General features: G+C 35.0%; 1 protein-coding gene across 5 annotated transcripts in view; it reads right to left on the bottom strand.

Annotated features, from left to right (window-relative positions):
- The window catches only part of CDC16 (cell division cycle 16), a 62,652-nt gene that overhangs the window by 18,045 nt on the left and 18,503 nt on the right, over positions 1 to 26,104 (bottom strand). For all 5 annotated transcript variants that reach the window (XR_005212306.1, XR_005212304.1, XR_005212305.1 and 2 more), the window contains 8 exons: positions 17,136 to 17,215; positions 15,849 to 15,898; positions 14,905 to 14,978; positions 12,691 to 12,816; positions 7,193 to 7,345; positions 5,556 to 5,619; positions 2,886 to 2,947; positions 1,481 to 1,616 (listed from right to left, as the gene is read on the bottom strand). Coding sequence is in view for 2 of the 5 variants with exons in the window: in XM_037806531.1 (XP_037662459.1) it covers positions 1,481 to 1,616; positions 2,886 to 2,947; positions 5,556 to 5,619; positions 7,193 to 7,345; positions 12,691 to 12,816; positions 14,905 to 14,978; positions 15,849 to 15,898; positions 17,136 to 17,215 (745 nt within the window). In the remaining 3 variants the exon portion in view is untranslated. The remainder of the gene's footprint in view (positions 1 to 1,480; positions 1,617 to 2,885; positions 2,948 to 5,555; positions 5,620 to 7,192; positions 7,346 to 12,690; positions 12,817 to 14,904; positions 14,979 to 15,848; positions 15,899 to 17,135; positions 17,216 to 26,104) is intronic.

Genomic DNA, 26,104 nt, shown 5'->3' with positions numbered 1-26,104 from the left:
ATTGGCCACAAACTGATGATTTTTGAAGCGTGGTGATGGGTACATGGGGGTTCATTACACTCTTCTATTTTTTCACATTTGAGTTCCACCCCTCAAAGATTTAAAAACTATATGCCCACACAGAGTCCTCTACGTCTCCTACATTAAATCACAGAAGAGAGATAAATTATACCATATTGAAATATACATATTTGAAAGATTACACAAGATTATAGAACATTTGCTCAGTCCAAAGTTCTAACTAGCTTAGTATTCTGTTTATCATAGTAGCACTTTGGGGCTTCATCTGGGATTAGGGTCTGAAACACTTTAATCAACCCCTGAAAATCAGTTATGAATCACTCATGAATATACCTTTGAAATTTTGCATTTCCTCTTATTTTACATCTTCCTCCAAAAGCAATTAAATCATTGATTCTAAGACTCACATTTTTTCAAATTTTAACATTTCTGAAACTGCGATGCCTTACAGGTGATGGCTTACTATTGCAATCAGCCAGGAAGCAGCCATGAGGTGGGTGCCACTGCCTGTGCAGCAGGAATTTGGTTATTATGCTTGGTGGCATGACTTGACAACCGACATTTTGATCATTGCACCAAGTAAGGAACATTCAAAGAAGATACATGAATCCTGGTTGTTGTCTAAAATCCTTGACACTTGATCACAGTAAAATCAAGAGAGTAGCACCACCAAAATTTGAGGAATGGTTGTCTGTGGCTTGAAGAAAAATTCCAGAGTCAAGGATATCTGTGATGGCCCAAGGACAGTATTTTGGGAAAGCAAGGATTTTGATTATCTGGGTACAAAAGTGATCTGACTGTGGAGAATTGAATAGCCAATTTATTTCACTTATATTTTCCTTTTTATGTCTGTACTAGGGTGATAGCTGCTGAAAATCTATGTCTTATAATATGTCCAAAAGAGCACATTCTCTAAGTGTAAAAAATTTAAGTGACAGGAAAGAATTATGTTAAAATTCAACTGGCAGCATTTTCTCTTTCTTTGTAATCATTTTGCTTATTAGTTGTGTTGTAGAGTTGAAGAAATGTGATATATGGATTAAGAAGTTTTCTCCTTGTGATAAATGCACAGATTGTTTTGTTCATCTACTAAATTGATCTAAGGAAATTAATTATAAGAGTTATAAATAAAACACTGGGGACTCCTACAGGGCTCTCACCGTGCAACAGACATTTCTGCACTCCCCAGCCTAAACGTAACTCTTGGTTCTAATTAATCAAATTCTCATCAGGTACTTATATACCTCACTGCACACTTAATCCAAGTCTCACATTTGCTCCTAATTTGATGAACACTATATAACATCTATATGCTTCTCTCTCTAAAGAAAATAAAATATAAGGCTGCATAAAGAATTTTAAAATGGCCAAGACATAAAACATTGCCTAGAAAAGATCTCTTTAAAAAAAATGGTAAGTGTCAACCAGTTTTAAAGTTAGACGCAAACAAAAGACATACTGTGTGGAAATAGTCAATAGCATTTTCAAAGTTGCCCATCAGGCTGTGTATATATCCTATGGCAGAATAGGTAGATGCATTTTGAGGAATTAACACCAATGCCTGACGATGGTAATCCAATGCCTCATCATACTTTCTGTGAGAGGAGACAAGAGAGGGAGGGAGAAAAGGGTTTGAAGGGAGGGGGAGGAAAAAAAGGAAGAAGAAAATAATTATTGGGTACAGTAAAATTACCAAATTCTGAAGACTAAGATGAATATGTAAAAATATAAGAAACATGTTCCTGTATTAGAATAAAGAGTCTAGACTGTAACTTTCCTCTGTATTTCACTTTCATGCATCTCATCACCTCCTTCAAATGTATTTTCCTGGCACTGCTCACTCTGCATTAGTATTTGTTGCTTTACTTTTGATACTTCAAGAGAGACTTGAACAAGAACCCTGACCCGCTACTCCCAGTCCTGTACTCTTTAATCAACAGCGTCACCTCTTTTATGTGGAGGTAAACCTCCCCCCGACACCATGCATGTTTAAAAGCAACTGAGGAGTTTTTCTTTAAGGTCCAAAAGAGTTTCTCAAAACAGTTTCCCAAAGTTCTTTGTAATACTTGCCTTGTAAAAATTTTCCAATAAAAAGGTTCTGTGTTCAATTAAGTTTCAGAAATGCTGTAGCTAATAATGTGTAGCAAACACTCTAAATACTCATGCAATAAAAAACCTGTTAATTTTGTGTACTCAGAGCTTTCCAAACTTATTTAACCAACAAATCCATTTTTCAATTGCTACCTGTTTATCACACTGCAAAACTAGAGTCTAGACAAAAACAATGAGTTAGAATATGGAAGCGGTTTTTTTTTTAAATTCAATTTTATTGAGATATATTCACATACCATATAATCATCCAAAGTGTACAATCAATTGTTCATAGTACCATCATATAGTTGTGCATTCATCATCCCAATCTATTTTTTGAACATTTTCCTTGTACCAGAAAAAGTGAAAATAAGAATAAAAATATAAAAGTAAAAAAGAACACCCAACTCATCCCCACCTCCCACCCTATTTTTTCATTTAGTTTTTGTCCCCATTTTTCTACTGGATGTGGTTTTAATCATATTCTACTTTCTAAATTCTTCTAAATTAATTTTAGACATTAAAACTTGTAATCTAAAAATCAGTTATTATAATTATAGCTATAATTTCTAAATAAATATTAGTTTCTAAAATTAAATTATACCAACAGAGATAATAATAAAAACAAGTGATTTTGACACTTGTTTTATCTGAGCAGCTAAGTATAAGGAAGCTGGAGGAGGTCATGAAATAAAAATACAGAAAAGGCTACACAAAGTTCAGTAAACTCTTAGTCACAAAGTATCTTTCTGAAAACGATCAACTTCACTTACTTAAGTTTTCTGCAGACATGTCCCAAGTTGTTCAACAAAGGTTCCCATTTGTCAACTGTTACCTGAAACATAAAGCAGCATCAAACCCCTGAGTTATATACATCACTTTCCAACTGATTTCTTTACACTGAATTATTTCCCATAATCATATGCTAGTTGGATGTCTCTCCTCCGTGCTGGTACAGCACTCTGTGTAAGACTCTACCTCAGCACTAAGCAAGAGCATCTGTTGGTTTGTTCATCTTTCTTCCCTATTAGATGAGCCTTCATGAGGACTACATTATTTCTGGAAATAGTGCTTAACAAAATCTTGTCAAAGCTTAGCCATGCTTCAGAAGTTCAAATTTTGAACTTTCAGCTCAGAGCTTTCTTTGAAACCCCAGATATTTATATTCATCTGCCTATCAATTTCTACTTAGAGTAGTCACAAGCATTTCAAATTCAATGCGTCAACTGCCCAACTATCATACCTCTCCTGCCACCCCAGACCCCGAATCTCATCTTTCTGAGTGTTCTACCACACTCAGTAAATGCACCAAGTATCACACCTCACTCCCCCCTTACTTCTCTTATGCCAAGAATTACCAAGTCTCGTTTATTCTACCTCCTTAGCAGAACTTCAACCCATTTAACCCTTACCTTCCCCATAAAGGGGACCCCAATCATACAGTCTGAGCATACAGCCTCCCTTCTTAAACTCCTTATATTTTCCCACTGTCATTAGAATAAAGTGCAAACCCTTTAACATTATTTTCAAAGCCTTTAATGAGTCAGGCTAAACTGACTGGCACCATTTCTTGACTCTCTCTGTGAACTCAAAATACAAGACATACTGAACTAGCTCCAATTTTCCAAAGACACCATGCTTGGTACATACCAGTCCTTATATCTGGAACAAACTTGTTCCTCACCTTGGCCTGACCCACAGCTATGCATCCTTCAGGACTGAGTGAGACAGTTTATCTGGAAGGCCTTCTCTTAACTGTCCCTCTGTGTGGGTATCGTCATTTCCCCAGTCATAGCCCTTTTTGTGTGCTGTATTATTAATACCAATTTAATTGTTTGTATTCTCAATACACATAAGGGGAGGAAATATCAAACTAGTTCCCTATGGCATAGCAGGCAACCAAATGAATAATAAATCTGAGCTACAACTCCGTAAGTCTATTGAGAATGGCTCTAGGAGGCACACAGTCCATGAGAATGAAAAAACACATCATTTAATGATACTTAGGCAATACTGCCTTCCTATGGTTCTTCTGACATCTGCTGCAGTTTATAACTAAAGTCAAACAGTATTTCTTCCCTCTTCATGTAACTCCTTAATGGGCATTTTGATACTTCAATAGTATTGTGCTTTCATACTTAAAACTATTACTTTAAATTTCTGTAAGATTCCAAAGTGCCCTCTGAATCATCAATGAAAGAATATAATTTCAAGACAACTGTGGCTTAAGTGCTTCTCAAACTTTATTGTGCATTAGAATCACCAGGGGATCTTGCTAAAATGCAGCTTCTGATTCAGTAAGTCTGGAGTTAGACCTGACATTTTTTATTTCTAACATGCTCCCAGGTGATTCTGCTGCTGCTGGTTCAGGAGACACACTTTGAGTAGCAAGGTCTTAAGGCATTCAATTTTTTGAAAATGCAACCTTATAATAACAAAACACATGTATTACCAGAACCACACAAGACTCAGCTGAGGCAAGAATATGCTATGTATACACACATGTGCAAACAAATGGAAGGTTATATGACAATTAATGAGACACCAAAATAAAAAAAGCTATGTTTGCAAGGATAGGCAGATTGACACCTGGCAGGGAGACTAAAGGAGCTTTGTTTGTTGCAGTGCAAAAGAACTAGCAACAGAAGTAATAACTGTGAACAACTGTGTACAAACAGGAATAAAATGAAACTGGGAAGTAAAAATCAGAAAAGACAAAAAAATCTAGCTATTAGTAACAAGAATCAGGGATCAGAAGAGTACTAACAGGCTCTAGTACTAACAGTACTAAAAACTTACCTATGGAAGTTTTTATATCTAAAATTGTTGTTGTTTTAAAATAATACCAGTGATACTCATCCTTCCTAGTTATTTAATTCATGAGCACAAATCCATGGGATACATCTTTTACACACAGAGCCTAGTTATTTTCAAACACTGAAAGACCTAAACACTTATTAAGAACAGGCAGGAAATGACAAATGATAGGTCTGAATTTTAATAACATTTAGTCCTGTTTCTGCAGTAGTAGAAACTGCTGTCATGCTGCATTTAATCTCTTCAATCACAGATGAGTCTATTTTAAGTTGCAGAGAAGTCTATATTATACTAGATGTTACCGTGCCCACTAATTTCTACTAATTCTCAAATATGTCTAGTTTCCAATCATCTAACATATTCCAGTTACTACCACTACCACTAGGAACCTCTTAAGAAGCACACACCCAACACCTGCCCTCTAAATTAGAAACAAACTCACTTTCACCATATACTGAAAAGGTTAATTGCCTGGCAATTAAAACATTAACAAGCCATTTGTTATGACAAATATTAGGTGATTAACTTCTAGTCAAGAAGGATTTTGTGTTATTTTCCTCATCCAACAAAAACACACTTAGGTATGTGCACATATATATATATGTTTACAGATGTATACAGAATACCTCATTCCCAATTGCTTTAATTTTTTCCAAAGCATCAAGAAACCATTTTTCTGCTGTTTTCCAGCTAAAATAGGGGAAGAAAGGTTGAAGGTTATTCAAAATTAGCAAGTATAAACATTTAAGAAAAATTTGAAAATCTCTTTTTAGTAGTACTAAACTGAACTGCAGGAAATGGTTTATTACATTTCAAATTTAAGTCAGATAAATTACTAATTTGCTGGTATTAAAATCACATGATTTCAAGGTTTAAGATGATATTATATTAAAATATCACTATATGTGCTGACTTATAGGCTAGGAAGCAATACTCTATTCCTTTGTATGCTATGGAAAAGTGCTAATTTCCATAAGAAATTTAATTATTTCTCTACAGTATCCAAAGGGATGAAAACTGGATGGAATCGAGTTCATTCAGACAACCTTGTTATTGTGCTAATAATTTGATTAAAATTAACACGAAATAAGGACCTAGTTTTTAACTTACTGATGGTGAGATTTAATTTTTTCTATTTGAAATCTATGATACCCAAGATTCAGGTCTAACCTACCATTGTGACAGAAAAATTAAAGACATGGAAAGCTGCAACAATTTTCTTCTTAGCTCTTAAAAGACTACTGTTAACTCAGAAAGCATCCACTTTGTATTCAAATACAATGTTAATGGTTTATAGTTTCAGAGATTAAGGATGGTTAGGAAAAATATTACTCCAAGTTCTCTATTTGTGTATCAAGGGAGACAAAAAAATAAATTTATTCTAAAATAAACAAACTTACTTTCTTCTTTTCTCCATACACTCTAGTCTTGTAACATTTGTTTTAGACTAAAGAATGCCGTATCACAAAATTGTTTACATCTCAAAACATCAAAATATTTTCTTTGGACTCACACACACAAAATATCACTATACATAGAAACAAAAAATCTACAAACTTTTTTTTAAATACTTAGATAATCCAATTTCTAGACCACAAACACAAACTCTCTCTCTCTCTCTCTCTCTCTCTCTGTCTCTCTCATACACACACACACACACACACACACACACACACAAAACACTGGAGAAGTACCAACTTACTTAATGCAAAGGATTAAATATAATTTCTTTTTAAGTATGTTACTGAATTATTTATTCTAAGAGTATATAAGAGCATTTAAGAGTATAGTAAATCCTCTACCAACAGGATTCAGAGATTGGGTTGTTCTAATTAGTTTAATTTTCTGATTAATTGGTAACTAAACACAAAACGTTTTTGTTTCAGAGGTTGAAGAAATCATTCTCAAATGTACTAAACCAACTTCTAATCTATGTAGAGATGAGTAAGTATTCTGTAGTGCCTCAAGGCCATATTGTTGAATATCAATGATTTGAAGATATAACAATAACTGTCCAGCAGTGTAATTAACAGATTATGGTAGTCTAGATGAAAAGAGGACTAAAACCTGAGTTTAATATTTTTAAGAAATCCAAGTTGGGTTTTTTTTGTTTGTTTTTTTTAATCTTCTGCCCCCTTCTCCTAGAATACCACATAATCAAAATCTACTGAAGAGTTATTCTGATCAGTTGCACTCTGGTGATTGAGGTTTTACTCTGTTTACAAAAAGGAAACAGAATGGGCTTTTGGCCTTTGGTACTTACTCTCCATTTTGAAATGCAACCACACCAACCTCATGCATAACAAACGGATCTTCAGGTGCAATACTCAGAGCTTGGCTAAAGAATCTTTCAGCCAATTTTGAGTTATTGGTCAAACCATATTCTAATCCAATATACAGCATTGGCAAATGACACCTAAAAATGTTAGAAAATTTTACATGATCAACATGAAAAACTTTATAATTAGCATAAATTAATCAACTTCAAACACTTTCTGAAAAATAAGGAAAACATACTATTGCAACAAAAAACACAGTGTTAACTTTTTTAACACTCCTGATTTTCCAACAATTTAATGAGTTCCCAGTGGGCTTTTAGACTAATCTGTTGCCACTTCTAGAATATACCACCAACTTATTTATCTTTCTATATTTTATATTATTCCTTAGTGAAACAAACAAAAACAAACAAAAACAAAACAAACAAAAAAAAGCAACGAAATGAAAATCTCTAAAACAGGAGGGCAGATCTTCATGGCCTGACATTTCTCTACCTGTTTCCCTCCTCCAGGCTAACATCATGCTCCTAGACTGCTTTTCTTCTTTCTGCTTTATTTATTCAGCACCATTTTATCCTTTGAGACCATGTTCAAGCTCCACTTCCCTTTATGAAACTACTTCTGATTTTTCTAACCAAAATGGCTTTCCCTTCTGTGAACTCCCATTATAATCAGCTGTTATCGGTTCTCCACCAAAGAGTTCTCTAACTATGTCATGTATATTAATTCAATTTACCCATCCTCTGAGCACAGAGTAAGCACTAATCACGTTTTAACTGAATTTTCATCTGTTCAGACAACTGGATTGCATTAAAGCAAATGTAAAATCCGAAGAAGGATCTAAGAGCTTTAATAAATACTTACTGACTAGTTGACATATGCTTTGGTTCTAATCTATGGTCATGAATCAAATTAAGATTCTATCATCTACTGAAGGATCATCAAGAACCCTTAAAAAATATTTACCCAGAGGAAGCATTTGTGGAATGGCAGAGTAAGGACCTCTGAAAATCCACTCCTCCACAGAAGCAATGAAAACACTGGCAAAAATCGGTAAAATCAAATCAACTTTTCACAACTCTGGAAATTAACCTAAAGCTTGTAACAATCAAAGGAGCACTTACTCAATCTCATTACAAAGAGTGAGCTTTTAGAGTCTTAACTTGCCCTATTCTATTCCTGTCTGCCAGGTCCTTGGCAGTTTTGAAAACCGGCAGCCTCACAACCATGGTAGCTATGAGAATCAGCCCCTAGCAGCCAACAGAGGGGAGAAATGGATTTGGAGCTCTCTAAAAAGCTCCATCCTCAGAGAATTATCACTATTTCATCTATCTGGAAGCTCCCTGGAAATGCCCCATTCACAGGACTTCTATTTATTTGACCATAGAGCTCATATAGTAAGAAAAGCCTTATCCTCAAGGTGTTTGCTGAAAACAATCAGCAGCAATTATTTAACATCAGGAGCTACCTGAGGTGGCTACATCAGTTGAGGCAAACAAGAGAAAGGCTTTTAAAAATTAAAAGGAAAATCAGAGGTGGGGTGTGGATGAGATATCCAAAGGGGGCTTTGAAAAGCTACAACATATTCTTGGGGATCTAGAAGAAGACAAATAGTGCATGCACAGAGTTGTGTACATGCCCAGGAAAAACCTAAGATGGCTTTTTCTCTCACTTCTGTCTGACCTTGGGGCTCTGCACAAGCAGGAAGTGCAAGCTAAGGCAGAATTGTAAAATGCATGTCTGAGTGCTGAAGATGTGTCTCAACATGCACAAGGAGCCCCTTGGCAAAGGGTGGGAGACTTAATGTTCAAGGAATTTAAGGAAACCACTAAGGTAACCGAGTTGATCACTAAGTTAATGGAACAGCCTGCACATGACAAAGGATAGACATTACAGAATTAGTCCAGGAAAATTACTCAGCAAACAAACATCCACAACGACAAACTCTGGGAAAGGGGGAGAATTTGATTTTCATAGTTGTCACATTATATCATTTAAAATGTCTAGTTTTCAACAAAAAACTTGCACACATGAAAAGAAACAGAAAAGTATGGCCTATACAGAGGAAACAAAGCAGAAACTATCCCCAAAGAAGCTCAAATGTTACGTTTATTAGACAAAAACTTCCAGACAGATGAAAAGTGATAGTTCAATGGGAATGGGTCTTTTTGGAGCATTTCAAACCCATTCTATTCCCCCCAGTGGGTACTGATTAAAAGAAAGCATGAGAACAATGTCTCATCAAACACTGGATATCAATAAAGAGAAACAAATTGTAAAAAAGAACCAAAAATAAATTCTGGATTTGAAAAGTACAATTACTGAAATGAAAAATTCAATAGAGAGGCACAACAGATCTGAGTAGGCAGAAGAACAATTCAGTGAAGTTGAAGATAGGTCACTTGAGATTATCCAGTGTGAAGGACAGAAAGAAAAAAGAATGAAGAAAAATGAACCAAGCCTCAGAGAGCCATGGGACACCATCATATATGCCAACATACACACAATGGTAGTCCAAGAAGGAGGAAATGAGGCAGAAAGAAAATCTGAAGAAATAATGGCCAAAAACTTCCCAAGCAGCTCAATGAACTCCAAATAAAATAGACTCAAAAAGATCCAACCTAGATACATCATAGTCAGGCCATCAAAAGACAAAGACAAAAAAGAATTCTGAAAGCAGCCAGAGAAAAACAAATGCATCGCATACAAGGGATCCTCAATAAGATTAACAGCTGACTCCTCATCGGAAACCATGGAGGCCAGAAGATGGGGGTGACATAATGATAGCGCTGAAAGGAAAAGATGATTGATCAAGAAATCTATATGCAGCAAAACTATCTTTCAAAAATGAAGAAGAAATTAAGACATTTCCAGATAAACAAAAACTGAGAGAATCTATTGCTAACAGATGAGCCCTATTACTCAAGAGCGTCCTTCAGGCTGAAATGAAAGGACACTAGACAGTAACTCAAATCCCCATGAAGAAATAAAGAGCAAAAGTAAAAGTACCTATATAAGTAAATATAAAAGACAATATAAATGTACTTTTGTTTATAAATATTTTTTCTTCTAAGTTAAAAGAACTGCATAAAGCAATAATAGTAAATCTGCATTGATCGGCACACAATGTATAAAAATGTAAATTGTGTGACAATAACACTAAAAGGAGTGGGGAGGGAATGGAGCTACAGAGAAAAGTTTTTGCCCATTACTGAAATTAAGTTAATAACTGGATTGTTATTAAGATGTTAATGATAAACCCCAGGAAAACCACTGAGAAAAGAACTAAAAAAAAATATGATAAAGGAAATGTCAGGGGAATTAAAATAGTACACTAGAATATATATATTTAACACATCAGAAAGCAGTAATGGAAGGATACAGGAACAAAAGAGATCTAAGACACATAGAAAACAAATAGCAACATGGCAGATGTAAATCCAACCTCATCAGTAATTATAGTAAATGTAAGGGATAAAACACCTTAATCAGATACTTCAAAAGGCAGAGACTGGCAGAATGGAAAAACAAAACCAAACCATGACCCAACTCTATGCTGTCTATAAGAGACATACTTTAGATTCAAAGACAAAAAAAGATATACCATGCTAAATAGTAACTAAAAGAGCTGGAGTAGCTATACTAATGTCAGGCAAAATAGGCCTTAAGACATAAACTGTTACTAGAGACAAAGAAGGGCATTTTATCATGATTAAAGAGTTAATCCTACAGGAAGGCATAATTACAAACATACATGCACCTAATAACAGAGCTTCAGAATACATGGAGCAAAACTGACAGAACTGAAGAAATAGATAATTCAACTAAAATAGTTGGAGATTTAATGCCTACTTTCAATAACAGAACAACTAGGCAGAAGATCAATAGGAACTAGAAAACCTGAACAACATTATAAACCAACTAGATTTAACAGACATCTATAGAGCACCCCACCCAATAATGGCAGTATACACAGTCTTCTCAAGTGCATATGGAATACAATCCAAGAGAGACCATAAGTTAAGCTATAAAACAAACCTCAATAAATTTAAAAGAACTGAAATCACAAAAAGTATGTCTTCTGACCACAACAGAAATTAGTAATCAATGACAAAAGTAAATTTGAGAAATTCAGAAACATGTGGAAATTAAATAACACAGTCCTAAAATAACCAATGGATCAAAGAAGAAATCACAAAGGAAATTTAGATTGATTTACCCAATTTTGAGTATTTGCCCAAAGATATGGGAAATTAAAGGAATGCAAAGCTGTCCTGATGGGGAAATGAACATTGAGAGAAAAATAATGCTTAACTTGATTAAATGATGTGAAAATTTGAGATAATGTTTGTTAGACTGGGAAACACAAAGTTACTACTCATGTCATTAATTATCATTGGGCTTTGATACTTAGCTAGGAACTTACACCTAATTATTCTATAGTTTGCAAAGACTCAGAGTAGCAAACAAAAATTACCAGACCCTAGACCCATATCACATTTAACATGACTTTAAAAAGTTTAATATGACAAATAATTTGGATGCAGAACTGGGTTCCAAAAATAGTACAATAGTCTGAAAAGATAGGCCAAATCTAATGACAATAGAGATTAATAAATACATGATCCTGCCCTGAATACTAAAAAGCAAGCAAGCAAGCAAAGACAGGTAGCTAACTCTTATTAAGTGCTTTCTTCATGGGAACTGTTCACAATCTATAATTGCGTTATTTCTATTATTCCTCACAATAAACCTTTGAATAGTCACCTCTATTATTCTATTTTTTAAGAGGGGAAGAAATCTGCCTAAAATCACATGGCACTGAGAGGAAAAGCCAGGCACTGAATCCAGGCAATCTAACTCCAGGACCAGCCCTCTTGCACTCTTACTATCTCTTCACACAAGGGATTGCGCCACCACACAGTAGGGGCAGCACATGTGAAAGAATGCTGCAAGATTTAATCAATGGTGAATCCAACAAGAGTCAATGGAGTAATCTGTACCCTCTATACCCCAAAGTAACATACCATTAATGTACATTGATATTAATTATATCAATACATATAATATTGATATGTATCTAGAACATTGGCAGATGTAGTCCTGCACTGCCACTAGGCCACATCAAATACCCTTTGGGAATAGATAGGATATAAATAACAACCATTTGCTTACAAATACTTTCAATCTTGAATAGGCAAGTGAAAAAGGACTTCTGTACTCCTCTCTTCCCTTGGCCAATTTCCTACTTCCTTCCATGCACTGGCTGAGATAAATTTCTAGGCAAGCTCACTACATCAGTGCACCCCTCCCCCATTTCCATAATTATTTTATGATCATAAGCTACTAGACAAGATGCTAGTGGTATGTTTTTAATTAGTTTAGTTTAGGAACCAAATGCCAGTAAAAGTAATAACAGCAATTACATTTTGTTAGCAAAAAAATCCTTTCATGGAATTTAATTAATTTGCTTGTGACATACCCTTTCATCAGCTGTGCTGCTGTGAAGTAAGCAGCCATTGCTTGGTCATGCTCACTCTCAACCGCAAATGAATGCCCATAGGCTATCCAAGCAGGCCCGTAGGTTCTCTCAAGTGTTGTAGCTTTGCTAAAACAAAAGAGTTCATTCAAGTAATACAGCATTTATTCTTAATTTGTTAAATTATTTTTTAGGTAGGCAGATGGCCTCAAGGACATTAAAATTAAATAAAAGTTATCAATATATTAAACACTAAAGTAATATTTATGTTAATTTGTTTGAACTAAAAGAAGGTTTAATAGTACAAGCAAAATTTTAAAAGAAAGGTCTATAACTGAATCTGAGCATTCTATATAGAACTGACAAGTATTTACTTACTACAGGGACATCAATTTGTATTAACAGTGTTAATACAGCAACAGCGACAACCATTTTAGTGAGGGCTACTTTGTGCGAAACACCATGTTAGATGCTTTATATGCATCATCTCATTCTAATGTGTGAGAAAAACTTTATTTATACTTTAAAGACAAGGATATTGAAGTTCAGGGAGAATAAGTGACTTGCCCAAGGCTAAATGGTTCATCACAGAACTGGAATTCAAAACCAGGTTTGGCTTCAAACACTATACTATCTCATGTATCATATGCTCTCCTTTCACTATATTGTACTTTAACATTAAAAATATTAAATCACTTTTAGTAGTAATCTCTAATTCAGAGAATTCTTCATTCAAGAATAGTTTCTACTATAGACTATGGTAATAAGAAAAATGTGACCAATTCCTCAAATCCCAATTTAATTTTTGTCTTAAAGCAACAATTTTAATACATTTGAGAGTGATGAGCCAGCACAAAGGATTTCTGAACTTTCTGCCATCCCAGGCATTACTGTTTTTACACATAAAGGTTTAAGCAAAAAGTTATGAAGACCCCAACAGTAAATGCAATTTGAAGCTTGTATATTGGCTCTTGTTCACCTTGTTCAGGTAATCCACCTCATGTGATCCATTTTACAGCATTACTAAAAGCCTAGACTATGGGACTGAATTTGGTGATAACAGAGGAAGACAGATTTTGGGTTGTGGTAAGGGATTCACTAGTTACACGGACTGGACAACAAATAAATTGTTTCCAATCACTGGATACACTGGTGATGGTTAAGCCACAACAGGGGACAAAAACACATCATAAAAGAGGAAAATACAAAGGATAACATTCCTACTTCCTGACATTTTATTTTCCAAGTTTTCTTTCACCCAAATGTTTTCCATTTCATGTAGAGTACATCACTGAAAGTCATACTAAATCAGAGAATCATACTTCAAAAGAAATCTTACAATATGAATTCAACTTCCAGACAAAAGCACAAGTAAGTTTTTCTAAAATGCTAAACACTCAACTAACCAGAGGGCTCTTCCTATTTTCTTTCTAGTGAAGGCTCCTTTCATGCCAGCTTACCAACTGTCCTGACAATCAAAGGACACAAGTATTACATCAACCCCATTTTAGAAAGGAAGAAAGAAAGAGTTGGAGAAATTAACTTTCCAAAGGAATTACAGCTAGTATACAGCAGAACTTGGACAGCAGTACAAGTGTGACTCCAAAAGTTATATTCTTTCCCTTAGAGGCCATTTTCTATTTTCTCTGCACAGAGGGAATCATGGGGATTATTATACTTAAAATCCTTCTATGTAATTGATTCTTCATTTACTAGACATATTCTTATACTCAAGGAACACTGGTAAAGTAGCCCGATTGGGTTGCATGGTATTCTTTAAGCTAAAACTACAGCAAATCCTTATATGAACAAGTTTACTTTGCCAAGAATTTTGTTTTATAGTCATATTTAGTGAATTTCACAACTATTAACAAAAGAAGTCCTAAACAGTTACTAGCATCTCAGTAAATGAGAGACAGAAACTTTCAAACTGTTTTACATCATTCTCTATTGTTTCACATAAATTCTCATTTAGAAATAAAATGTAAAATAAATTAATAAGCTCCTTGAGAACAAGATCTACACCATGATTTCTTTTATTTCTTCTCATAGTCTCTTATAAAGAGAAAGGTATATAAATATTGAACTGAACTGAATCTGTTGAAGAAAACATTTTTTCATGCTGTATTTTAAGTACTAATTATTGCATTGAAGCAGATGAACAAGAAATCACTTCTTAAAATTTCACGAGGAGGGAGGAAGAAAATAAATTCATACCTGAGATATCTTCTGGCATGTTCATTTTTATGGCCAACCATGAGATAATAACATCCTACAGCAAACCAAGATACCTAAAATGTTCAAAATTTACAATAACTAAGGTTGCTTAACTTTGAATTGAAAATTTATAACAAATCAGGCCAGACAGAGGATGAATTAGATGTTCCTACATCACATATTCTAATTCAAGTTAGAAATTTCACTCAGAGACAGGCTGTCCACTAAGGAACCTATATGAGAAGGACAGATGTTCTACAGTTCTCTCTCAAGATGCCTTCAATCACGTACTACTAGCATTTGATATAAGAACTTCATATTTCAAAAATCAGCTTGTTCTACCTTACTCCTCTGACTCTGGATCGTGACTCAGACTTTTCTTATACTAGTTTCACACCCTTATAAATTATTTTCACATTGGTCTAAGGTACAGATTCTTGTCTTATCTGAGACCTAGACCCTGGTTCCTGACTTTTGTCTTTAGGGACTCAGTCCCTGATTGCATTTTCAGTTTCTAGTTCTCAGTTTCATCCATAGCAGTTTGAAAGGCAAACTGATTCAATTGATGAACTATTCGGTAAGTTTATATATACAATGTGAGGAAGCCACTAAATTATTAGCATTACTTCTGAGATGGGGGTATGACTTTCACTTTCAGGATTACATCTTTCTGTATGCTAAGTATTTTTTAAAATAAGCATGTATAATTTCTATAATCAGAATAAAATAAAGACTTTGTTGTAACTTATTGCTTAAAAAAATACTTGCCTGCACTGAAAAGGTTAATAATGCTTTCTAATTATCTTGAATACTAGGAGAATCTGCTCCAAAACTTTAAAATAAAGCTTAATTTGCTTAAACTTGAATATAAACTGTCTACTAGTTAAATGTTTTCTTAAATTAGGTAAGAATTTAAATAAAGAAAAAAAGATTTCATCACTTACAGGATTACTAGGATATAAATCCACCAGTTTATGAGAAAGATAGAAAAGTTCTATATTAGGGAAAAAAGAAAAAAAATTCATGTCAAATGGATTTTAAGATATTACTTTATCCCTCATTACAACTCTTCATGATCAACATTTTATGTTATAACAATTCTGTTCTCATAGCAATGATTTCATACTTTTCTTTCCCTCTAGATATAAAATCCATTTACCCAGTGGAGTACAGAAATTCCAGGGGGCAGATACCATATCTGTTTCATCGAAAGCCCTCCCCAATACCTTATCCAGAGCTGGACCCATAAATGGGCGTTGAGTATTATGAGTGACTGAAAGATGGCATGAATGGCAAATAGTGTGCAGTGTGAGAAAAGATGCCACATAATAAAGCAATTTACAATACTTAAGAGGTTATTTCACAGTTCCTCATCTATCTTAAAAACCTGTATTTCCTTGAGCCATGGGTCTATTGTGGACCATCCCAACCACCCACAATAAATTAGGTTGCTCAAAATTTACAAGTTGATCAAATCAGTGAGATTATTCTCTCTGGAGAAATGTATGAGTCCTAGAATTTCACGGTCACATTTCTATAGGTATATATTGGAATTTAAGTTTCCATATTACTCAAGATACCTCCCTAAGTTTAGAATAGCTCTTTTGAAATTTAATAGGCACATGAGTCACCTAAAGATCTTATTAAACTGCAGATATGGATTCAGTAGATTTGGGGCAGCAGGAGATTCTGCATTTCCAACAAACTTCCAGGAGATGCCGATGCTGCTGGTCCACAGGCCACACTTTGAATAAAAGGGGTTCGGAGTGCTTTTTTCCCCTGGACAGAGCTCATTACACAGCTTAAAAGGATAAGGGTGGACACATCACAAACAACTTACTGTTTCTGAATATTAAAGAATGGAAAACAAGAGCAAAAATATCTGCTCCCTTTCAATTTCCAAATAGTTACTGACTCCTGCCATATTACTTTCCGAATGGAATTTATGTAAAGGAAAAAAAAAGCAAAATTAACACCCCAAACTCTACTGTAAAGCTAATATACTTTGAAACACAACTTATTTTTTGGGAAAATGAAGCAGGATGCAGGGATTCAGAAATAAAGTATTCTGTTGGGACAACAGAATACAGTTGGTCATTTTGATATGCATTTCTCCCTCCACTGTTACTTTTACTGTAAAACTCCATTATGTTATCTGCAATCTCAATTACCCAAAAATTCAGAAAACTTTAATGTCTTAAAAATTATTTTAATTTAAAAACAACTCTTACCATTTGCTTTATTCAGCTCCACCAGTGTCCCTATGTGTACAGGTAAACAATTTGCATGGAAAGGATCTTTTTCCATTACTCTGAAAGTTAAAGCAACACATTACTTCCCTAGAAACAGTATGAAACAGCACTCATCATAATTAGTTATATTAAATAATCACTACATCATTTGTACAATAGTGTGGGTTACACTATCTTTTTACTTTCTTAACTCAATTATCTTCAGGTTAGTTCTACTAAGGCAAGGATTAGGCTATAAATGAAAGGGAAAATTCTGATTTATATGGAAGCAATGAAAACAGAAATTATCATATACATTTATTTTTTAATGAACAGAATAAGATATGAAATATGTACTCCAATTATTTAAAAGGTAAAAAAAAACATTATGAAATACTAAATAGATCACAAGTATTTGCCAATTAAAATTTTGTGATTTCAAGGAATTTAAGCAACCCCTATCCTAGAGAATGATCCATGTGACTAGAGAAGAGTGTGTATTCTGCTACTTTTGAATGAAGTGTTCTATATGTGTCTATTAGAGCTAGCAGGTTTATAGTATCATTCATGTCATCTATTTCCTTATCGATCTTCTGTCTAGATGTTCTAGCCAGTAATGAAAGTGGTGTATTGAATTCTCCTACTATTAATGTAGAACCATCCATATCATTCTTCAAAGCCGGTGGGGGAGGAGTGGGAAGTGCTTAGCTAGTTAATGTGTCAGGGTGAGTGCCCACTATCTACAGGTTTTTATCAGTCTCCATTTTTAAGTATGAATTTATGAAACTATATGCCAAGTGCTATTATTAAACTTGCAAATTATCAAAGATCAGGGAAAGGGACATATATACCCTTACCAAGTTAATGTAATAAATCTAAAAATATGAATAGATCTATGTCTGTAAATTGCTCTTAAAGAGAACATACTGTTTGATATTCCGCAAATAGTGAAGGCAACTTAAATTATGATTGGCTGGTACGAGATTACTCAGAGAGTATGTCAGCATATTTGTTAGGTAAAACAGACTGAACTAACAGGAAGGAAAGTTCATTAGAAGGGGGTCCAAGCAGTGTAAAGACATAATGAACTTTGGTAACTACTGTTTTGTATTTTTTAGTATATAACTCCACTTTTTACTTCTTACCAGTCTAATGGTTTGGGACATACAATGTACAGATATAATTTGTAGCAAGTACAACAAAAAGGTGGGGGACTGAGGGATATAGGAACTATGTAATTATACTTAATTATTGAAGTTCAGTTGGTGTCAAACCAAATGTGACTGTTACATATTTAGGATGTTAAATTCAAGTCCCATGGTAACCGCAAAGAAAAATATGAAAAATACATACAGAAAAAAATGAGATGGGACTCAAAATTGTATACTACAAAGAATCAAATAAATATTAGTCATTAACAGAAGAATTGAGGAACAAAAAGGAATAAGATGTACAAAGACAAAATAGCAAAATGGCAGAAAAAAAGCCCTGCATTATTAGTAGTTGCTAAGCATAAATGGATTAAACTCCCCAGCTAAAAGGCAGAGATTGGGAAGCACAACCGAACTATATGCTATTTACAGGAGACTCATCTTAAATTCAAACACACAAGTAGGTTGAAAGTGAAGGATGGAAAAAAGTAACCATGAATATGACAACCAAAAGAGAGTTGGGGCCACTATACTAATATCATATAAAACAGACTTTAATACAAAAATTGTTATGAGGGACAAAGGCCACTATATACTGACAAAGGGGTCAGTTCACCAAGAAGACATAAAAATCTCTCCCTCCCCACCACACATATACATATATATATACACACACACACACACACAAACAGGTATGTACATATATACACACATACCAGAGAGTCCCAAAGTATATGAAGCAAATATTGACAGATTTGAAGAGAGATATAGGTAGTTCTACATTAATAGTAAGAGACTTCAATACACCATTTTCATTACTGGCTAGAACATCTAGACAGAAGTTGGAGAAGGAAATAGAAGACATGAATGATACTATAAACCTGCTAGATCTAACAAACACATATAGAACACTTCACTCAAAAGTAGCAGAATACACAATCTTCTCTAGTGCACATGGATCATTCTCTAGGATAGACCATATGTTAGATCATAAAACAAGTTTCAATAAATTCAAAAAAACACTGAAATCACACAATGTACCTTCTCTGACCATAAGGGAATCAAGCTAGAAATCAATTATAGAGGGAGAACTGAAAAATTCAAAAACATGGAAATTAAACAACACAGTCTTAAACAACTAATTGGTCAAAGAAGAAGTCACAAGAGAAACTAAGAAATATCTTGAGGCAAATGAAAAAGAAACATATAAACGTATAAATGTATGGATTGCAGCAAAGGTAGTGCTGAGAGGGAAATTTATACCTCACATTATTTATAGCATACATTAAAAAAGAAAGATCTCAAATCAGAAATCTAACCTCACGACTGGAGGATCTAGAAAAATGCTCTAAATGCTTACATTAAAAAGTAGAAAGATCTCAAATCAGACATCTAACCTCACAACTGGAGGATCTAGAAAAAGCAGCACAAACTAAACCTAAAGCAAGTAGAAGGAAGGAATAACAAAGATTAAAGTGGAGGTAAATGGAACAGAGAATAAAAACGATAGTGAGAATCAACAAAATCAAAAGAGGGTTTTTTGAAACGATCAATAAATTCAACAAACCTTTAGCTGGACTGACAAAGGGAAAAAGAGAGAGGACACAAGTAATTAATATCAGTAATGAAGTGGGGGGGGGGGACATTGCTACCAACCCCACAGAAATAAAAAGGATTATAATATGATATTATGGACAACTCTAAGCCAACTAATCAGATAACCTAGATGAAATGGACAAATTCTCAAAAGCATTTAAACTACCTGCTCTGATTAAGGAAGAAACAGAAGATCTCAACAGACCAATAAAAAGTAAAGTGACTGAATCAGTAATCAAACACCTCCCAATAAAGGAAAGCCCGGGACCAGATGGCTTCACTGGTGAATATTACCAAACTTTCCAAGAAGAATTAACAACAAACCTGCTCAAACTCTTCTAAAAAAACTGAAGAGGAGGGAACACTTCCTAATTCATTCAATGAGGCTAACATTATCCTAATACCCAAGCCAGATAAAACCACCACAAGAAAAGAAAAGTACAGAGCAATATTCCTTATGAGCACAGACACTAAAATCCCGAACAAAATACTAGCAAACCTATTTCAACAGCAGTATAAAAGAATGATACACTATTGTCAAGGGGAATTCATCCCAGGTATGCAAGGGTGGTTCATTATAAGAAATCAATTAATGTAATATACTACATTAACAGAATGAAGGGGGGAAAAAAAAAACATAATCATCTCAGTTGCAGCAGAAAAGACATTTCACAAAATCCAGCATCACTTCCTGATAAAAATACTTAGAAAACTAGAAGAAGAAAGAATCTTCCTCAACATGATAAAGGGCACATATGAAGAACTCACATCATACTCAATGGTGAAAGACTGAAAGCTTTCCAACTAAGATCAGAGCAAGACAAGGATACTCACTGTCATCGCTGTTGTTCAACATTGTACTGGAAGTTCTAGGCAGAGCAATTAGGTAAGAAAAAGAAATAACAGGTATCCAAATTGGAAAGGATGAAGTAAAAGTTTCCCTATTTTGGGTTAACGAAGAAACAGCAAGAGAAATTGCTAAATATATAGAGACGAATGAAAATGAGAACACAACATACCAAAACCTATGGGGTGCAGCAAAAGCAGTGCTAAGGGGGAAATTTATAGCACTAAACACATATATTAAAAAGGAAGAAAGAGCCAAAATCAAAGAACTAATGGATCAACTGAAGAAGCTAGAAAATGAACAGCAAACCAATCCTAAACCAAGTACAAGAAAAGAAATAACAAGGATTAAAGCAGAAATAAATGACATAGAGAACAAAAAAACAATAGAGAGGATAAATATCACCAAAAGTTGGTTCTTTGAGAAGATCAACAAGATTGACAAGCCCCTAGCTAGACTGACAAAATCAAAAAGAGAGAAGACCCATATAAACAAAATAATGAATGAAAAAGGTGACATAACTGCAGATCCTGAAGAAATTAAAAAAATTATAAGAGGATACTATGAACAACTGTATGGCAACAAACTGGATAATGTAGAGGAAATGGACAATTTCCTGGAAACATATGAACAACCTAGACTGACCAGAGAAGAAATAGAAGACCTCAACCAACCCATCACAAGCAAAGAGATCCAATCAGTCATCAAAAATCTTCCCACAAATAAATGCCCAGGGCCAGATGGCTTCACAGAGGAATTCTACCAAACTTTCCAGAAAGAACTGACACCAATCTTACTCAAACTCTTTCAAAACATTGAAGAAAGTGGAACACTACCTAACTCATTTTATGAAGCTAACATCAATCTAATACCAAAACCAGGCAAAGATGCTACAAAAAAGGAAAACTACCGGCCAATCTCCCTAATGAATATAGATGCAAAACTCCTCAACAAAATACTTGCAAATCGAATCCAAAGACACATTAAAAAAATCATACACCATGACCAAGTGGGGTTCATTCCAGGCATGCAAGGATGGTTCAACATAAGAAAACCAATCAATGTATTACAACACAATAACAAGTCAAAAGGGAAAAATCAATTGATCATCTCAATAGATGCTGGAAAAGCATTTGACAAAATCCAACATCCCTTTTTGATAAAAACACTTCAAAAGGTAGGAATTGAAGGAAACTTCCTCAACATGATAAAGAGCATATATGAAAAACCCACAGCCAGCACAGTACTCAATGGTGAGAGACTGAAAGCCTTCCCTCTAAGATCAGGAACAAGACAAGGATGCCCGCTGTCACCACTGTTATTCAACATTGTGCTGGAAGTGCTAGCCAGGGCAATCCGGCAAGACAAAGAAATAAAAGGCATCCAAATTGGAAAAGAAGAAGTAAAACTGTCATTGTTTGCAGATGATATAATCTTATATCTAGAAAACCCTGAGAAATTGACGATACAGCTACTAGAGCTAATAAACAAATTTAGCAAAGTAGCGGGATACAAGGTTAATGCACATAAGTCAGTAATGTTTCTATATGCTAGAAATGAACAAACTAAAGAGACACTCAAGAAAAAGATACCATTTTCAATAGCAACTAAAAAAATCAAGTACCTAGGAATAAACTTAACCAAAGATGTAAAAGACCTATACAAAGAAAACTACATAACTCTACTAAAAGAAATAGAAGGGGACCTTAAAAGATGGAAAAATATTCCATGTTCATGGATAGGAAGACTAAATGTCATTAAGATGTCAATTCTACCCAAACTCATCTACAGGTTCAATGCAATCCCAATCAAAATTCCAACAACCTACTTTGCAGACTTGGAAAAGCTAGTTATCAAATTTATTTGGAAAGGGAAGATGCCTCGAATTGCTAAAGACACTCTAAAAAAGAAAAACGAAGTGGGAGGACTTACACTCCCTGACTTTGAAGCTTATTATAAAGCCACAGTTGCCAAAACAGCATGGTACTGGCAGAAAGATAGACATATAGATCAATGGAATCGAATTGAGAATTCGGAGATAGACCCTCAGATCTATGGCCAACTGATCTTTGATAAGGCCCCCAAAGTCACTGAACTGAGTCATAATGGTCTTTTCAACAAATGGGGCTGGGAGAGTTGGATATCCATATCCAAAAGAATGAAAGAGGACCCCTACCTCACCCCCTACACAAAAATTAACTCAAAATGGACCAAAGATCTCAATATAAAAGAAAGTACCATAAAACTCCTAGAAGATAATATAGGAAAACATCTTCAAGACCTTGTATTAGGCAGCCACTTCCTAGACTTTACACCCAAAGCACAAGCAACAAAAGAGAAAATAGATAAATGGGAACTCCTCAAGCTTAGAAGTTTCTGCACCTCAAAGGAATTTCTCAAAAAGGTAAAGAGGCAGCCAACTCAATGGGAAAAAATTTTTGGAAACCATGTATCTGACAAAAGACTGATATCTTGCATATATAAAGAAATCCTACAACTCAATGACAATAGTATAGACGGCCCAATTATAAAATGGGCAAAAGATATGAAAAGACAGTTCTCTGAAGAGGAAATACAAATGGCCAAGAAACACATGAAAAAATGTTCAGCTTCACTAGCTATTAGAGATGCAAATTAAGACCACAATGAGATACCATCTCACACCAATTAGAATGGCTGCCATTAAACAAACAGGAAACTACAAATGCTGGAGGGGATGTGGAGAAATTGGAACTCTTATTCATTGTTGGTGGGACTGTAAAATGGTTCAGCCACTCTGGAAGTCAGTCTGGCAGTTCCTTAGAAAACTAGATATAGAGTTACCATTCGATCCAGCGATTGCACTTCTCGGTATATACCCGGAAGATCGGAAAGCAGTGACACGAACAGATATCTGCACGCCAGTGTTCATAGCAACATTATTCACAATTGCCAAGAGATGGAAACAACCCAAATGTCCTTCAACAGATGAGTGGATAAATAAAATGTGGTATATACACACGATGGAATACTACGCGGCAGTAAGAAGGAACGATCTGGTGAAACATATGACAACATGGATGAACCTTGAAGACATAATGCTGAGCGAAATAAGCCAGGCACAAAAAGAGAAATATTATATGCTACCACTAATGTGAACTTTGAAAAATGTAAAACAAATGGTTTATAATGTAGAATGTAGGGGAACTAGCAATAGAGAGCAATTAAGGAAGGGGGAACAATAATCCAAGAAGAACAGATAAGCTATTTAACGTTCTGGGGATGCCCAGGAATGACTATGGTCTGTTAATTTCTGATGGATATAGTAGGAACAAGTTCACAGAAATGTTGCTATATTAGGTAACTTTCTTGGGGTAAAGTAGGAACATGTTGGAAGTTAAGCAGTTATCTTAGGTTAGTTGCCTTTTTCTTACTCCCTTGTTATGGTCTCTTTGAAATGTTCTTTTATTGTATGTCTGTTTTCTTTTTAACTTTTTTTTCATACAGTTGATTTAAAAAAGAAGGGAAAGTTAAAAAAAAAAAAAAAGAAAAACAAGGAAAAAAAGATGTAGTGCCCCCTTGAGGAGCCTGTGGAGAATGCAGGGGTATTGGCCTACCCCACCTCCATGGTTGCTAACATGACCACAGACATAGGGGACTGGTGGTTTGATGGGTTGAGCCCTCTACCATAGGTTTTACCCTTGGGAAGACGGTTGCTGCAAAGGAGAGGCTAGGCCTCCCTATGGTTGTGCCTAAGAGCCTCCTCCCGAATGCCTCTTTGTTGCTCAGATGTGGCCCTCTCTCTCTGGCTAACCCAACTTGAAAGGTGAAATCACTGCCCTCCCCCCTACGTGGGATCAGACACCCAGGGGAGTGAATCTCCCTGGCAACGTGGAATATGACTCCTGGGGAGGAATGTAGACCCGGCATCGTGGGACGGAGAACATCTTCTTGACCAAAAGGGGGATGTGAAAGGAAATGAAATAAGCTTCAGTAGCAGAGAGATTCCAAAAGGAGCCGAGAGGTCACTCTGGTGGGCACTCTCACGCACACTTTAGACAACTCTTTTTAGGTTCTAAAGAATTGGGGTAGCTGGTGGTGGATACCTGAAACTATCAAACTACAACCCAGAACCCATGAATCTCGAAGACAGTTGTATAAAAATGTAGCTTATGAGGGGTGACAATGGGATTGGGAAAGCCATAAGGACCACACTCCACTTTGTCTAGTTTATGGATGGATGAGTAGAAAAATAGGGGAAGGAAACAAACAGACAAAGGTACCCAGTGTTCTTTTTTACTTCAATTGCTCTTTTTCATTTTAATTATTATTCTTGTTATTTTTGGGTGTGCGCTAATGAAGGTGTCAGGGATTGATTTAGGTGATGAATGTACAACTATGTAATGGTACTGTGAACAATCGAAAGTACGATTTGTTTTGTATGGCTGCGTGGTATGTGAATATATCTCAATAAAATGAAGATAAAAAAAAAAAAGTTTCCCTATTTGCAGATGACGTGAGTGTGTGTATAGAAAGTCCAGAAAAAAACACAACAAAGCTACTAGAGGTAATAAACAAATTCAGCAAAGTGCCAAGGTACAAGATCAACACGCAAATATCAGTAGGGCTTTCATACAATAGTAATAATCTGAAGAGGAAATCAAGAAAACATTCCATTTATAATACCAACTAAAAGAATCAAATATCTAGGAATAAATTTAACCAAGGATGTAAAGGATTTATACATGGAAAAGTACAAAACATTGCTATGAGATATTAAAGATCTAAATAAATGGAAAAACATTCTGTGTTCATGTATTAGAAGACTAAATATCATTAGGATATCAATTCTACCCAAAGCAATTTACAGCTTCAAATCTATCCCAATCAAAATTCCAACTGCATTGTTTACAAAAATGGAAAAGCTGATCATCAAATTTATACGGAGGAGTAAGGGGTCCCAGATAGCCAAAATCACCTTGAAAGAGCAAATGAAGTTGAAGGACTCATACTTCCCAATTTTAAAATTTACTACAAAGGCAAAGTAATCAAATCAACATGGTACTGGCATGACACATCTATCACAACACAACAGAATTGAGAGTTTAGAAATAAACCTTCACATCTATGGCTAATTGATTTTTGACAAGGGGGTCAAGTTTACTCAATGAAGAAGGCATAGCCTCTTCAACCAACAGTACTGGGAAAACTGTATATCCATGTGCAAAAGAATGGAGTTGGATCCCTACCCCAGTTTATACAAAATTAACTCAAAATGGATCAAAGACCTAAATATAAGAACCAAGAAACATAAAACTAGAAGAGAATGCAGGGAAGCATCTTCAAGATCTTATGGTAGTTAATGGTTTCTTAGACTTTACACTCAAAGCGCAAAC

The sequence above is a fragment of the Choloepus didactylus genome, chromosome 17 (assembly GCF_015220235.1).
Source record: "Choloepus didactylus isolate mChoDid1 chromosome 17, mChoDid1.pri, whole genome shotgun sequence".
Lineage (NCBI taxonomy): Eukaryota > Metazoa > Chordata > Mammalia > Pilosa > Megalonychidae > Choloepus > Choloepus didactylus.
Note: the sequence above shows the minus strand (reverse complement) of the source record. Positions and strands in the feature narration are given on the sequence as shown.